The 17,552-nt window shown below is 50.4% G+C and overlaps 1 protein-coding gene across 2 annotated transcripts in view; it reads right to left on the bottom strand.

The window, feature by feature from the left end:
• Positions 1–12,019, bottom strand: part of kcnq4 (potassium voltage-gated channel subfamily Q member 4) — a 40,355-nt gene extending 28,336 nt beyond the window's left edge. For both annotated transcript variants that reach the window (XM_076016164.1, XM_076016163.1), the window contains exon 1: positions 11,061–12,019. In XM_076016164.1, coding sequence (XP_075872279.1) covers positions 11,061–11,362 — 302 coding nt within the window. In that variant the 5' untranslated portion in view covers positions 11,363–12,019. The remainder of the gene's footprint in view (positions 1–11,060) is intronic.
• Between the last annotated feature and the right edge of the window lie 5,533 nt (positions 12,020–17,552).

Consider the following 17,552-nt stretch of genomic DNA (forward strand, 5'->3'; position numbering starts at 1 on the left):
TCTTGGATTGGAACGTAAAGTAAGGACAAACTCAGACGTCTCAGTGGAGGTCAAACGTCTGGACGGACGTGATTCATGAAGTGCTGATAACCGAGAGGAAGATGAAGATACAGTACCGAGAAGAGAAGGCATTAATAGATGCATATGGGGAGAAATGAGGAGTGGGCGGGTCTTATCGGCGAGACAGATAGATAATGAAAGAGGGGGGGTGGGCGGGTCCTGCATTATGCAGCGGACAGACGAGACGAGACGGTCGGAGTGGAACAGAAGCGTCGCCTGCGAGCTCTCATCACACACCTGCTGACATCACTTTCATCTCTGGGCCAAGAGACGAGCAGAGGCTCCGCCCACCTGCACCACACACACACACACACACACACACGCACACACGCACGCACACAAACTGGGAGGGACAGATTTACAGTGTGTTTATAGGCGGAGGGATTTCTCCTCCTCCTTCTTCTTCTTCTTCTTCTTCTTCTTCTTCTTCTTTATTTTGGCACTGAGGCTGAAGTAGAAAGTTTCTTTCCAGGATTTGTGGCCATGTTTTAGGAGTCAGGAAAACATCTTTCAGCTGCCCCAGCCTTTTATCTCAGCGGCAGCAGAGAAGCGAGCGCTGAGCCGCCGCCAGCTTCACCAGGTTCATCGTCTCTGCAGGTTCTGACATCCATGAGCTTCTCTGCTTCTCTGCTCTGGACGAGACCACCTGTCCAACCTGGACGGATGATGTCACACAGGGCTCCGGGATGCTCCCCCCCGCCTCCCACCCCCAAGAAGTGAATCACGTCGTACTGACCTTGGCCCAGCAGATCCCAAACTCCAGATCTGCTGTGTTGAAAAACACATCTTGACTCCGCCCACTGGTCTCAACTGACTCAAAAGTTATGCCGTGACGAAGGGACAAAAACAGCTCCAGGGATGGAAAGGAGAGGGAAAAATACCAATCTGCCTCTCCGCTCCACCTTTGCAGAGCATTTAAACAAATCTGGAGGGCCGAGAGTGAGAAGTGGCTGCTCAAAGCTCCTCAGAAGAAGACGAAGGAGAAGAAGAAGGAGGAGAAGGAGAAGGAGGAGAAGGAGAAGGAGGAGGAGAAGGAGACGAAGGAGAAGGAGGAAGAGGAGGAGGAGAAGGAGGAGGAGAAGGAGAAGGAGGAGAAGGAGGAGAAGGAGACGAAGGAGAAGACGAAGACGGAGGAGAAGAAGGTGAAGGAGAAGGAGGAGGAGAAGGAGGAGAAGGAGACGAAGAAGAAGAAGAAGGTGAAGGAGAAGAAGAAGAAGAAGAAGAAGAAGGTGAAGGAGGCATGGATGCTATTTTGTTTCCCTTCAACAGCTTTGGTGCAAACTGTTGTGTGGCCATGGCGTCCTGCCCTGCCCCTGAATTTGATTGGACCATTTGTGCCTGGCAGAGGATTCAACCAATCACCGCCCGAGTTTTTCCTTCACTTTGACAAATGTTTTCATTTGTCCCTGATAAATATACAGTCTGTCAGTGTTTCTCTTTTATCACAGACACACAAATCTGGAAAAAAATAATGTGTCTGTAATAAAGATGAAAAATGGCAACTATCGCATATGTTAAATGAAGCCATAATGAATGCCATTAGTCTCTATGCTGACGACCGTCCTCACACACACACACACACACACACACACACACACACACTCTCCACAGGCCTTATAAATACTGGCCTACGTTGTGATTGTGTTTGAGCCGTGTCTCCATGGCGCCGCTTCCTCACATGTTTATAGCCGGTGTCGTTATAAATTAGAGGCCATCTTAACAGCACTTAAGACGAGCCTCGCAGCTCACCGGCGCTGACAGGAGAGGACAACAGCGGAGGAGGAGGACAACGCCGGCCTGCAAAAACAGGCACGAGGGGGACAGACGGACGCAGACAGAGTTTTACCACAAACACAGAAATCCCTCACAGATGCGTTTTGTTTTGTTTTTTGTTTTTTCCCCCCGAGCTCCGATATGAAACATTTTGAGCCAGTCCACTTCCTTTGAGGAGAAAGAGGCGGGGCTACGACCAGGAAGCCTTTGCTAGCAGCTTACCTACTGGCTACACCTGGAGTCAGCTGTTCTGCTTGGCTCCTCCCCTTTTCTTTCCCCAACGCCCGCGGGCTCTTTCCAAGACGGACGTGACAACCAACAACACGTTCACACGCCGGTCGGTCATGAACTTGACCTTCAACTTGACCTTCACCAGTTCAAGTTTTCCACCGCGTCCTAAATCACAGCTCTGTGCGATGCAGCCACGTCCTCACGGTGGCAGCCGCTTGAAAAGATCTCACATAATGCACTGAATACACCTCCTTTGGAACAGCACGTATTGGATTGTGGTGTTTTATTGGCTGGATTAGGCACAAAAAAAAACCCCAGTGAAGTCTCCATTGACTTTCCATAAAAACAAACGATAAAACTCCGGATCACCAAACACAGTCCATCAATTTTAAAGATGCAAAGTAAAACAAATATTTAAATTCTCGCTAGCGGCGCCCCCTGCCTGATATCACCTCAGGAGCCTCGGGAGCCTCGGCACCGCTTCCGATTGTATTTCCTCTGCAGCTGAAAAAAATAAAAACAGCCCGCTGCAGTTCATCATCACTTATCTTTAATGCCCTGCGGCGGCGGCGGCCGCGTGGGCCGGCCAGTGAGGCGGGGGGAGCGCTGCTCTCTCACACATCCATCTAAACACACTAATTCCTCGGCTCGCCGTTGACTTTCCACATTATCGGGCGGACGGCTGACGATTGGCGGCCTGCCGACGCCGCCGGCAAGGAGATAACAGTCGGACCGATGCTACTGGTTCTCACACCGGAGGTCTCTTAGTGGCCTCCGTCCAGGTGTCGGACAGATGTCGGTGCCGTGTGCGACACTGCGGGCTGCGCTGTCAATCCCATAGCGAGTAAACACAGGGCCAGGGGTCGCAGATATCAAGGCCACACCGATACTTTTCAATCAGAGAGCTGATAAACCCGACTGGCGTCTGACACATCCAGCCAGATGTTACACATGTTACAGGAGAACCAACATTAGCCAAGGCACAAGTTTGAGGCAGCAGGAGTAATTGTTGTTTCCCGCAACATTATTTATGACAAAATGTCTTTTTTTGTAATAATTTCAAATTTTAAAAAATCCAGCGTCTTCCTCTTGTCGGTGAACTTTGCTGAAATAAGAAAAGTTTGAATTTTTTTGTTCCCTTTTTTGATTTGCTTGGGTTAAAAGCTCACAGATCTAGAAGTTACCCTTTTGTGATGTCACAGAGGGTGCCACGCCTGCAACCAGGTGTTGGCTCCGCCCCTCTGAGAGGGCCTTGTTGTTTTTGTCCCCTTTCCAAAACATGCGGAAGGGGCAACAAAGCGTCAGTTTTGACAAGAGGCTGTAAACAGAGGGCTAACTACACTGGTTCCTGGATGTTGGGAGAGACTGACTGGCTGTCTGACTGGCTGTCTGACTGACTGTCTGACTGACTGACTGACTGACTGGCTGACTCGTTCTACTGGACGTGCCTGCAGGATTTGAGAGCATCTCAATTTTCACGTTTGCAGAGATTTTCACCTTCAGCCGTGTTTCATGTTCCACACTGTCGAGCGAATAAACAACAGCCTCACCCCAAAAACCCACATTGAGTGAGTGTGTGTGTGTGTGTGTGTGTGTGTGTGTGTGTAGGGGAGGAAACCTGAGTCCCGCTCCGGGCAGACGCCGTTCTGCCCCCAGAGACAAACTTTTTGCAGCGAAAGTAGAAAAGAATCCAGCGGCTGAGCCGGACTCTTCCAGGTCCTCCTCTCAGAGGCTCCGCCTCCGTGTGTGAACACAAATTAGCCCCTTTTAGCCTCAGACGGAGAGAGAATTTCTCCTCCGCCGATCGATGGATGGATGGATGAGGTATCACATTGTTATCACAGAACCCTGCTGCTAAAGCCAAGATGTCCCCTCCTGCGAGTCACTCAGGGGGAAGGCACGGGAGGTTGTGGGGGGCGGGGGGGTCCAAGGGTGAACAGTTCCCAGTCTGCATACAAATGAATGGGCCTGACAGATGGGAAGCAGCTCAGCATCCAATTGAGGCATCAGGAGCCTGGAACGGCAGGACATTATTGTGGTTTTTCTTTGTTTGTTTGTGCTTTTTTAAAAAAAAAAAAGAACTCAGCCAAAATGAGTGTCTCAGCATCTCCAGCCGGGCCGAGTGCGACCCTGCAGCCAGCTATGAATATTTCATTTTCTTCATCAGGTCCTGGTGCTTTTAGGGAATGCTGCTCTCAGCTTAATTACTGGTTAAACACATTCTATCGTTCTAATCAACTATTTCAACATCTATTTAACACCAGTAATTAAGAAGTAACACGTGGACATGTAACAGATTCTATTTAAAATTTAAGGACTCATCTGAGGTGAGAAAAAGTCTGGAAAAAAACGACTTCTCTTTTCACCATCCTGATAAATTGCAGCAAATCTGCTCATTTAAAATTAGGAGATGTGCTAAAAAACAACAATCACCTAAAATAAAAACAACTTAATAAACTTACATATTTGTAACATACGAATGCATTTTTATGTTATATGTGTATCATCTTTTCCTTTGTCTCCTTTTATTTGGTCCAGCAGCAGTGCCAGGACAGGACGGCCAATCAGAGGGGGGCAGCGAGGGTGAGACAATTAGACGGCAGGCGGGGGCGAATGGGGCCAAAGATGACAGGAAGTGAAAGAGTGATGGCCACGGGTGGGCGGGTCTTTGGCCCGGTTGGGCTCATCAACGATTCTTAATGGGGCAGAATTTACAGGAGCTGCTGAGGTGAACAGATAAGAGGCAGAAAATGAATAAATAAACAGCGGCGCTAATTGAGAAGCAAGTGTCCAGCGTGAAGTCGCCGGGAGGTGAAAGAGAGAGAGAGAGAGAGAGAGAGAGAGAAAGTGCAAAGTGGCCTCTCCCTCTCTCTCTATCACTCTCTCACTGCCACTCCGGTCCACCCCTCGTTCTTCCCTCGTCATCAACAAAAACACACCCGTGTGCTGACCAAAAAAAGCTATTCTTTGAGAGTTTCATTAATAATGAAAAAAATAGGCAGGCTGAGTGCGTCAGGAGTTTTCAGAGCGGCTCGCCGCAGGGCAGGGAGGGGTGGCGGAGGCTCAGGCTGGATTTCTGCTCTTCTTTGCCCGACTGGGAACCTGGAAACGCCGACCAGGCGGTCTCCATCTGACCCCGGACCGGAGGAGAGAAGATTAGCGCGGCTCGCTAGTCTCGCTACTGAAATCTCACTCATCCACCTTGCCAGGCTCAAGTAGAAAGCAGTTTTTTTTTTTTTTTTTTGGGGAGATCAGTTTCCGAAAGGAAAAGTCTACAATGGTTGGTGCGAATGAGATTAGCATGGACGTAGCGGCGGCGGCGGCAACAGCGTTATTGCTTTGGCCATAAAAGAAGGAAAAACAAGCAGCACCGAAGGAGCTTTTCTCAGAGGACGTCACTGACACGAGGATAGACGGGCAGGGGGAGTGTGTGTGTGTGTGTGGGGGGGGGGCGTTCAATCAACAAAGCTGTCTCCGCTTAGCGAGTTTAATAATGTCAGCGGGGCCGTTGGACTCTAATGAGGCGCTCGCTAGCTGCATCCTGCGTACAGCAGCGTTAGCGCAAGAGATTAAAAGCAACAATAAACCTGTTTCCAAAGGTTCTTGGACTGAGCCAGCAGCGAGCGAGCACGAGCACACACACGCACACACACACACACACACACACACACACACACACACACACACACACACACACACACACACACACACGGGACCCCCTAGACCCTCCCAACCATGTCTGACTGACGGTAACCTCGATAAAAGGCATGAATAATGCACGCTTATACACTTATTACACTTTTTTGCTAATTAAAAAAAATAAAGAGACATTAAATTGCAGTTTAGAACCTCTCCAGGTCAGAGTGCCAGGTACTTCTGTGCATTACGTAAAGAAGGATAAATAAACTGAGTCAGTGGGGGGAAACGGTCAAACAAACAATGTCGACAAGCTAATTATGAGCTAAGATAATCTGAGGAGCATCAGCTAAACGATGAGTATGACTTCACTTCCTACTTTTGACAAAAACACACTCTGCTTGCTACCAAAGTGAGCGCAGACCTGCGCCTAGTTGCTTCTGACTGGCAAACACTCGATGCCCGTACTCATAAAACTCGCCCTAACCCAATCAATGCAAGTAGGGTCAGATTGTGGTTGCGGATGAAAAAAAAAAAAAAAACACAACAACAACAACAACAACTGGCCTTTGCTGCACCTCTGCCTCTTTAAAGGCCCCTGATTGGCTCAGTCCAACTCTGAGCCACTGCAGAAGACTCGGAGCTTTTCCAAGACAGATCTGCATTAGATCAGGCTTAAGATCTCATACATTATTCCATCAATATTTCATGTACAGAATGCACGCACGCACACACAAGTTAGCTGTTAAACGAAAAATACAGCCATCATAAAGTGAAGAGACGCCGATGCTTTGCTGGAGCGCCGGTCCAGAACCTCCACGCTGGACTCCTTCTCCACGTCTCCGTCCCTCCCAGGACATCATTAATACATGACCGGTATATTTTCACCATCCCAAGAACCAATCAATCACTCTGGCCTGCTCGCTCCCCACTGCCTCCACCTCCACTCTGTTCCCAGTCTGTAGTCCAGAGTTCAGAACTGAACTGAACCAGACCAGACCAGACCAGACCAGACCAGAGCCAAAGGGAAAAAGTCCAGAATGCTCCTTTGATTTGTCAAAGCTCCCGTTGACAAAGAGGCTTGATTTTCTTTCCCCAGTGAGAGCCGGCGGCCCCCGGGGAGCTCCTGTCGGGGGGGATGACTGAGGACCGAGTGGGCGGCCATGTGATGGTCTAAATGTGGCACCGCCGCTGGTGGAAATGGGTTGGGGGTCAAAGGTGAGGGGAAACACTGACATGATCCTCCTGAATGTTGTCGCTCAACTGCCAGGCTTACGCATACACACACACACACACACACACACACACACACACACACACACACACACACACACACACGTGTACGACTGTGCAAGAGTGTGTGCAGGAACGGAAGTACGGTTGCAGGGTGAAACTGGACGGCCTCAACATCTCGCAGCTCAGTTATCGAGGAGATAATCTGCCTGCGCTGCCGTTTCCTGCCTGGCGGCGACTTGTTTCTCAATGTGGGGAAAAACAAAGTGACACAAAAACGGGTCGTACCAAATTCTGAAGTATATTCCAAGACATCAAGAGTGAATGTGTCTATATTTCTGATTCAGAGAATGAGTAATTTGACTAAAATGTGCCGCTGCTGGGGCAGTGGCAGCAGCTCCTGAACTTACAAGTCACCCATTCACTGTTAAAACCAACCAAGAGTTGAGTCAACGACTGCAGGAAGCTGCCAGCCTCCCTCCCCCACAGCGCCGCACCATCACACCATCACACCATCCCGTCTGCAGAGGAGAACTAGAAGTGAATCGAGTGGTTTGTGTCTCGAGCCAGGTTAAAGAGAGAAGAGGAGGAGGAGGAGGAGGAGGAGGAGAAGGAGGAGAACAGACTCCCAGCTGTTAGTGTTGGAACCTGCTACGCTTCTTGAAACACTTCAGACATGCGTTTAAAAGAAGAACAGCAAGAGGCAGGGGAGGAGGAGGAGGAGGAGGAGGAGGAAGAGGAGCCGAGAAAATCAAAAGGCATTAAGTCAGAGGTGGAGTCTACGTGATACGCAGGCATGCATGGTATAGCCACTAGAAAAGGTTCTAAATTACCGTACAACCACTAAAGAATGTGCAAAGAACACATTGTTCACTTTCCCATTTAAAAATGTGATTAAAAGGATGTTTTGTGTTCTGATCTGTTTGAGAGTCATTGTCACAGCCCTAGCGTTAGTGCCAAAGGGGGCGGGCAGAGAGGGGGCGGGGGGTTGGGAGGGGGGTGGCGGGGGGGGGGGGATGAGTATACCCACAAGAATAAAAATGTTACACCACTGCAGGAAGTAGAAGATACAACGAGGGCAGCACCGGCAAGGCGCAGCTGCACGGCGCTGCGGCCTGCAGCGGAAGGAACTGCCATTAACAGAAAGACTGTTATGGTACAACCTCTGACTGACAGCACGAGTGAAAGTTTGCAGCAGCAGCAGCAGCAGCAGCAGCAGCAGCAGCAAGCACAGCTCAACCCGCTTCATCTCACAGGCGTACAACTTTCAGAAAGTTTGTCCCAAGCAAACAGGAAGACACAGGGACAGCAGACACTGTTAACCTCACACCTGGTCGACACTGAAGTGTTCTTGATTATTCCCCATTTTCTGCAAGGTCAATAACCAACACCTCGCTGTTACACTTTCAATACACAGAATTAAATACATACATGTCGGATTTTTTTTTCAGATTTATCCATATAGTGAGGAGAATATTGACTGAAGCAATGTCAGCAGAGGGCTAAATACCAAAGTTTCTTTTTAGATCTTTAGATAGAGCTTTGTTTATATACGCAATTAATCGTGAGTTAACTCAGGACACTCATGCGATTAATCACGATTAAAATATGTTTCATATATATATATATATATATATATGCAGCTCAGCTCCATTGAAGTCTGACATGTCACAAAAAAAAACAAAACATGAAAAGTCGCGGGGTACAAAGTCGACCGTGGAGAGCCTTGAAGACCCCATTCTGCTCTGATAAACACCCGGCCGTTGAGGAACAACAGCTCGGCTTCACGTCAACTCCACTGAGTGCTGACATCAATTAACACACCGTCCCGTCTGTGAATAAGCACTGACAGGCCGCAGCTGACGAGCCAAATACTGGCCAGCCCTGGTGTTCATCTGATAGCTGCAATAAAAGTGCAAGGTGCTGATCTCACAGCCTTGCAGCGTTGACATATCTATGTATGTATGTATGTGTACATATGTATACATACATAAACAGATATATATATATATATATATATATACATATATATATATATATATATATATATATATATATATATATATATATATATATATATATATATATATATATATATATACACATACATATATGCGTGTGCGTGTGTGTGAATAAAAAAATATATTAAAAAAAAGCCCAGGCCGGGGCTGCGGACGGCTGTCTTCCAAAGTCAGTGCGAAAAGCTGCGGCGTCTGTAACGCGATCCGGGCACCTCGGCCCCCACTGCCCCTCCCTCCCCTGCCCCTCCCCTGCCCCTCCTCCGACAGAGAAATAACAACAACGGCGGCGGCGGCGGCGGCAGCAGCAGCAGCAGCAGCCAGTCATCAGAGAAGAGAAGGTCATCCTGGGCGACAAGGAGCCCACTGACACCGAGTCAAACACAGCGGGGAGACGTTAAAGAGGGAGAGACTCAGCCCAGTGGGGCAGAGGGATGACGAGAAGTGGACGAGAGGGGACGAGGGGGACGAGGGGACGAGAGGGGACAGGGGGTTTCCCCTCACTTGTAAACACACGATGGCAACAGCAGGGGGACGGCTGCCGTTGTATAAACACTGAAGCAGAAAGTTAAAAGTGCCCGACACACACACACACACACACACACACACACACACACACACTCGATACCCTGTGCTCTTTGTGCCAGGTGTCGACACAGCTGGATGACAGCTGCAGAGGCACAACCGCCCGAACAAGCAGCAGCAGCAGCAGCAGCAGCAGCAGCAGCAGCAGCAACATAAACTAAGTGAACTTTGGCTCTCGGTCACATTCTGGGAGAAGCATCGAGTTCACTCTCAGATTATTCCCAGTTTAAAAATTTTTTTTTTTTTTTAAAGTCCCTTAACATATTTAGCAGACCTGTATTTTTCATCCTGGACTCCAGTGAAGCAGCCTTGCATGATTAATTGTACAATAAATAAATAAATAAATAAATCAATAAATAAATAAACCAGCGCTACCCAGAAAACAGCATAGTTAGCCCTCTGTTTGCAGCATCTTGGTAAAACTGATGTTCTGGTGAACCTGGTCAAATGTTTGGAAGTGGACAGAAACCCGGCAGTCTCAGAGAGTCAAGTGTTTTCTATAATCCAGGGACAAGTGTCGCTGCTCTTTGTGACGTCACAGAGGGATGTTTTCCGGAAGTCACACACACATCCGAGCAAACAGAAGAAGTAAAGAACTGACTGATTTGTCCTTTCTGGGGGGTGGACAGTGAGGACGGACACGCTGCTCCCTTGCTGACCTCCTAAAGTGTCAAAGTTCCCCTCGGACAGTCGGGCTCAGTTCCCCTCGGACAACCACAGCTCTGTGTGTCGGATTCAAAGTCTCCGCTGCTCCAACTGGAGGGGAACAGCCGCAGCGGCCGCTGAGCTCATACTTTTCCACTGTTTACATGATGTATACATGACGGGGCTCATGGCTCGCAGCTACTTCACAATCCCAGATGGAATAATTCAGCCTGCTGGGGAGCTGCTGCTGCTGCTGCTGCTGCTGCTGCTGCTGCTGCTGCCGCCTTAAAGCGTGAGTTTGACGGTATTTTATTGTGGAGTTGCTGAGCCACTAGAGAGAAGTGACAGTTCAGAAAAGGTTCCAGTTCAGTTTTTATCCTGGGGTGTTTTTATTTCTTTTATCTTTAAAAGGTGTCTGGTGGATTTCACCTGTGCTGCAACATTCATTTGACCCTCCTACTGAAACACTGAACACTTTTGTTACTATGTTCACAATTTTGTCAACGTGCATAATTTTAAAATTGTGAAGGATTTTTTCATTAAAAAAAAAAAAAAAGTTAAGTTACTGTCTTATTTATTCAGATTTAAAAAAAATAAAAAAATAATAATTTAACATCCTACATGTTTATGGTTTAATCTCATCGTCACACCATGAGAAGCCCTACACGCCCACCTGGGAGCCGTGACGTGTGGCATGATGATGATACACAGACGCATGAAGCGACTCCGCAGGTTTGATTGGTTAAATTCGCCACCTGCCGTGCGGACCATCGCGATGTGTGGGGGACAGACGGGGGTCCAAGAAGTGAATTACTGCACTCATGGCACAGTGAGATAACAATTAGTCACAAAGAAAAACAGCCGTGGCGGCGCACTTACATGAACGCGTGGTAGACGAACGCGCATCCTCGGGGCCTCTCCAGCACGTTGTACAGGCAGTTCTGCAACTTTCTGAAGCGCTTGCTGGTGGCCGACGCGTTGGCCCGCGGGCCCGGCGGGCCCGGCAGCGGCGTGCCCAGCAGCCCCGTGCGGTGGCACGGGTGGCCGCGCTCCGGCGTGGACGGCTCGCTGCGCTCCGTGTGCACGGCGGTGAGCGCCACGAACTCCACCCGCCGCTCGTCGTTGGGAGCCGGCGGCGCCAGCATTCGGATGCCGCCGTTGTTGGACGGGCTTCCCAGCATCCTCGGGGTGGTGGTGGGGTACCGACCGACCGACTCGGCTCGCTCACTCACTTACTGGATCACCCGGAAAAGTTCCCACCGAGTCATTGTCCCGTTTGCCTCAAGCCTGAAGTTGCACCCCGAACAGAGTCCAGTTGGTTCGTGAGTGTGTCTCTCCCTCTCTCTCTCTCTCTCTCTCTCTTTCACACACACACACACACACACACACACACACACACCAGGGAAAAAAGTTATCTGTGGATCAAATCTCGTGCGCAAAAGGAAAGATGATGCACGGCTGCGGCTGCGGCTGCGGCGGCGGGACAAGTGCGCCCCGCAGAGACGCGGTGACCTTCAGCGATCATTGTCCACACTGTTCACATGTGACAAGTAAATCAGCTCAAATCGGCTGCAGCCGGAACCGTGAAGAACGAGAAAGCAGGAGGAGGAGGAGGAGGAGGAGGAGAAGAAAAAACACGCGCGCGCCAGAGAGAGAGAGAGAGAGAGAGAGAGAGAGAGAGAGAGAGAGAGAGCAAGGGCGCGCGGACCAAGTCCAAAGTAAAAGCGAAGGCAGCCAAAGTTTTGAGCCGCGGCCGGGCCGCCGTCAGCTGATCCGTGCAAGTGGCGCGAAGGCGACCGCGACCGAGAGGCGCATTCTGGAAACTTGCTGACAAAGCTGCGACGTCACAAGGGGGGGGGGCGCTCACGACTTTTGGGGTACTCCAAAAGACATAAAAAAATAAAAATAAAAATAAACAATTAAAACAAATCAACATGAACAATTTAATAAAAAGAAAAAACGCAGCTCGAGGAGCCGCGCTTTGTCCATCAGGTCCTCCGCGGCTGCCATCCGTCTCCAGTCCGGCTTCCCTGCGCGTCCGGCGTGACTGAGTCCCGGCAGCAGGCAGCAGGAGGAGGGTGGAGAGCGCGCAGGTTCAGACCGTCAGAGGAACATCCGAGCCAAACTCTGAGAAGCAGCCTGGAAGAGTCGCCAGATGCGGTGGCATGCAGGTGTTTTTATTTATTCATCCATTTAATTGACTTTTGCTTCATATGCAAAAAGGGGCTTTTATTGTAATATATATATTAAAACAAATTCCCATACGTTGATTTATTCAGGATGACAACCCTGCTGTCTCAGCCTGCTTACCATAGACAGGATATACAGGATCAAAAGCTCCATACAAAGTCACGCAATTGCAGGAAACATCAGGAAGCCAGGATCAGTGTTACCGTGACATCTGTCCTCACGCTAATCAATCACACGAGACATCAACCTAAAGTTCTGTCAGGCTGAGTCTGTAAAAGAAATATTGCTATCAAAGATTTTCTGTATAAAATTCAGCGGTCAGTGGCAACTGAAAGGGGCGGTGTTGCAACTCTTTGGAGAAGAAGAGCAATATTTTCTTTTATTAAAAATAATAATAATAATATAATAATAATAATAATAATAATATAATAATAATATGATAATAATAATAATAATAATAATAATAATAATAATATAATATGATAATAATAATAACAATAATAATAATAATAATAATAATAATAATAATAATAATAATAATAAACTTAATTTGAGTTTCTGATGATACAAAACGTGATTCATTTTTCTTCTTCTTCTTCTTCTTCTTCTTCTTCTTCTTCTTCTTCTTCTTCTTCTTCTTCTTCACTGGCACCTAATGTTTGGTGTTGCACCGCTGCCCCCTTCAGTTTCAGCCCTGCTCCTGTTGTGAACCTGAGCAGAGACAGGTGCTGAGGGACACGGGGAGCGGGGGGGAGGGAGGGGGGCTGGGCGTGCACCTTTCTAAATCCAGGACTGTGACACAGTGGCTCGTGGCAGCGGCACAAACACCGGGCTTATGTAGCCCAGTGACCCTCCACCCCCCAGAAAGAGGAGACCACCTGTCACCTGGCATCTGAGCAATGCCTGGTGAGGTGGTCCCCACCGGAACTTCCAGTGGCATCCATCAGCAGACAGACAGACAGACAGGAGGCTGCCTGACGCGGCCCAATCAGACTGATGCAGCCTGACGGTGACGGTGCGAGGCTGGAAATCTCTTTGGTTGCTGAGCGTAAACCACCTGGACGGCCTCACACTTCCTGCATTGTCGGAGCGACGTCTGGTGATTCGTCGTTGCGCACCTAAAACGCCGGCTGTTGCAGCTCCGCTCCCCATTTAGCTCAAACGTGGCTAACCTGTCCCCCACCTGCGGGTGATTAACACAGGCAAAGAAAATCCCATTTGAATTCCCATCCTGCTATTAAAAAAAAAAATTAAAAAAAAAATTTAAAAAAAGAATCCGGCCACCTCCGGCTCGCCGGCGTTGGTCGTTACACAAGTGTGACAGTGTTCCATAACAGCGGCGGCGGCGGCGGCGGTGGAGATGTCACCGACGTGAACTATGTGCATTCCTCGCTCTCTTTGCGGCCGACCGCAGTTTATGGCAGCCGCGGGTCGGCCGCTCGGTCACCATGACACGTGGGAATGTCGCTGGAGTCTCTCACAGGTCGCAAATCTAGACGTTATTCCCAGGGAGCCGCCGCCATTACATAACCCACCGCCGCTAATCCCAAACTCTCCACATGGCACCGCGCGCACACACACACACACACACGCACACACACACACGCACACACACACACACGGTGACACAAACTCACTGCTGGCTTTTGAAATGAGATCAGCGGTTGACAGGTGGACCTTTGACAACCGCACATCCCTGTCGCTGCTCGCTGCGGAGCAAAAGAGGGAAGCCATCGGCGCCAAGCCGCTGCCGGAAGGTCGAGCGGAGAAAAGTGGGAATTGAAGACGGAGAAAGAAAGACAGCAATCAGCCGGAGAAGTGGACGCGATTGTTTTCATTTGCAGAGAAAAGTGTTGACGATACAGATTTTGTTGCATGCTGAGTTTAGCCCTCTGTTTACAGCCTCCTGCTAAACCTGCCACTTTGTTGGGCCTTCCAGAAGTTCAGATGGAGGAGGGGACAGAAACTCGGCCGGGGCTGCGTACACCAACCCATGGGAGAGGTGCCCTTGCCCCCTCTGTGACATCACAAAGGAGGAAGAAAAGTCCTGAGGAGTCTGATTGGAGCTCGAAGAAAGAAGAAAACCACACACCCAGCATCCTGAACTGGGAATGTCCCACTGCAGAGCCTCTCTCTCTCTCTCTCTCTCTCTCTCTCTCTCTCTCTCTCTCTCTCTCTGGCGAGGAGCCTGGCGATGTGAGAAGGAGGTGTGGATGGACGTTCCAGCCCTGTTGCTTCCATTCGGTTCCCCTCAGCTAATTCCATGCGGCAATTCTGAGCAACCCCTCCTCCCCTCACCCTCCCTCCCTCCCTCCCTCCCCCCATCATGTACATGGATGAAAGTGTTGCAGCCGCTCTCTCACAGCCTCCTGCTTGGCCTCGGGGACAAAAGTAGCCGGCGTGACAACACAGAACAGCTGACCAAGGTCACATCGGCGAGAAAACTCGTCCGGCGGCGGCTCGGCACTGGAGGACGTGCACCAATCAGTGGGGTCCAGGATCTGGAATCTGGTGAGGGGATGCCCCCTCAACCCCACCCCCCTCCCCCCATGACTCCCCTCCGCTCTGAGAGGTTGTTTTTTCCACTGCTTTCCTCATTTGGAGGCGTTCACTCCCTCCCTCCCTCACCCCTCCCTCCCTCTCTACCTCCCTCCTTCACTCCCTCCCTCCCTCACCCCTCCTTCCCTCTCCACCTCCCTCCTTCCCTCCCTCCCTCCCTCACCCCTCCTTCCCTCTCCACCTCCCTCCTTCACTCCCTCCGTCCCTCACCCCTCCTTCCCTCTCTACCTCCCTCCTTCACTCCCTCCCTCCCTCACCCCTCCTTCCCTCTCCACCTCCCTCCTTCACTCCTCCCTCCCTCACCCCTCCTCCCCTCCCTCCTTCACTCCTCCCTCCTTCACCCCTCCTTCCCTCTCCTTCCCTCCCTCTCTCCCTCACCCCTCCTTCCCTCTCCACTTCCCTCCTTCCTTCCCTCTCCACCTCCCTCCTTCCCTCCCTCACCCCTCTCTCCCTCTCTCCCTCCCTCACTCCCTCACGCCCCACAGAGCCAGCTGAGCTCCAGGACTCGACAGTCGGCCACTCAGGGAAATTCTATGAGAACTTAAAAATACCCACATCAGCAATTGTCGTGCCCGACCGCGTCTCCCCCGCACTCTCCCGGGCCGACCGTCTATTTGCACCGCGACGTTCACTCGGACCTTCGCCGCCCTAATGGCTTTCCCAGACTGGCTCATTGAACCTTGTTTTTTTTCCCCCCACTATTGTGCACTTGAAGTCGGATTTTCTTTCTGAACGTAGTAAAAGGTGAGGAGGGAGGACAAGTGTTTGGAAGGGGGCGGGGAGCCCCCCCCTGCTGAGTCACACACACATACACACAGGCAGTCCAAATGTGGAGCGACACGAGGCAGCCTTTTCTCAGCCGCTACGACGAGAGGCTCCAGCAGGAAGCTGCTGCGTGGGCTGACAACTCACTCACAGACCCATTCACGGCCAAGTCAAAAGGCTCTTTGTCACCTACTTGAAGCAGTGAGTGAGACTCTCAAGCCTGGAGTGAGTCACCAGGAGGGGTGAGGACTGGGAGGTGCAGGGGCAGGGCGCCTGTGGAGAGCACATCAGGCTTATTGAGAGGGAAGAGAAAGAAAAATGAACAAAGTTTCACTCCTCTCAAATCTTTGGTTATGTCCCCAGACTGCATGGCATCAGCCTGGGCTGGTTAATGTCCCAGAAGACCCCCGCGCCCACCCACCACGCTGGAGGTGTGGTCACTGGAGGTATCAGCGCCCTTTGTGACGTTACAACACACCCACAGCTGTGTGTCACTATCGGATTGAGTGGAGTTGTGTCATCATCGGGGGCTTTGTGGACAAGATGGAGAAAACACCACAATCACTGAGATGCAGATTTGATTCCATTGATGTGAGGTTATTCTAAACACTTCTCTGCGCTATAAGGCCCTGCATGGAGCATCTGTATCAGCACAGTGACCTGCCAGGACCTGGGAAGAAAACATAAAGGACGTGCTGATGGACGGAGGCTGCGCAGACGCCAGCAGCAGCAGCAGCAGCAGAAGAAGAGGAAGAGGAAGAAGAAGAAGAAAGAGAAGGAGAAGAGGATCAAACAGCGGCCTCATTTGTGAGGGTCTCTTCCCTGGAGCTCCGACTGTTGTTTTGACCCGATCACATGGTCCGGGCTGCAGCCAAAACAAGTCAGGCCTAATTCGGACGAGCGAGGCTTCCTTGATCCGAGCGAGCGAGCCGGCCAAGAAAAATACCAGCAGACAATCCCCTTCATGCTCGGCTTAAGCTCCCACATTCTCACACTCCTCACTGCTCTCGTTACACGGCCGGGGCACAGCGCGAGTCCGCATTCATTAATGCAGTTATTGTTTCCTTGATTAAGTCGATTAGGAACCGGGGGGGGTGGGGGGGCTGGGAGTCTGCTGCTGCTGCTGGTGGTGCTGCTGGTGCTGCTGGTGCTGGTGGTGGGGTGAGACTCGTGTTTGCTTGTGCTGCCGTGCGTTCAGCCACCGCCACCAATGAAAGTGGGGAAATGTGAAAGTGCAGCGATGCGCGACGAAGATGAGACGCAGTCACGCGGGTATCCAGCAGGACGTCCCGCCCCTCCACCACCGGACCCCCAGCTCACCCCCCCACCCCTCCTAATTGGCCCCCTCTTCATTTTCAAGATTTAGTGTTGGATAAGGAATGCAGGCTGATCCTGCAGGAGCTCTGCGCCACAATAACTCGTGACTCTGCTGTTGACCGGTGGAAGTGGCTCGTGGAGCACTCGGGGGATTTTTCTGGCGCTGCTGGAAGGGCAGCAGCCCTCAGATTAGTGGGCGGAGGTCCCAGTGTTTGGACTGGACGCGGCGCTGGTAAATAAACACAGTTTGAACAGGGCTACCAGTGCAAATTAATCCACTGCCCCCTATGTGGCGTCTGGGCAGCAAGTGCAGGATAAGTGATGCCCCCTAGTGGCCATTTGGGTTTAACGCGAGGATTTTATTTTTTTTTATTATTATTATTATTTGTAAATTATTAGATTCTTGTATACACTTGAATACTGGAACTCGCCAGAAAGCAATTGATAATTTATTGATTACAAAGCAAGTAAGATTTTGACTTGTGGTGGTGACAACCTGCAAACCTGGGGGGGTAAAAAAAAGAAAATGCAGAAAAAGAC

Source organism: Nelusetta ayraudi, unplaced genomic scaffold (assembly GCF_046127955.1).
Source record: "Nelusetta ayraudi isolate G7.1 ecotype Tasmania unplaced genomic scaffold, CSIRO-AGI_Nayr_v1 ptg000219l, whole genome shotgun sequence".
NCBI lineage: Eukaryota > Metazoa > Chordata > Actinopteri > Tetraodontiformes > Monacanthidae > Nelusetta > Nelusetta ayraudi.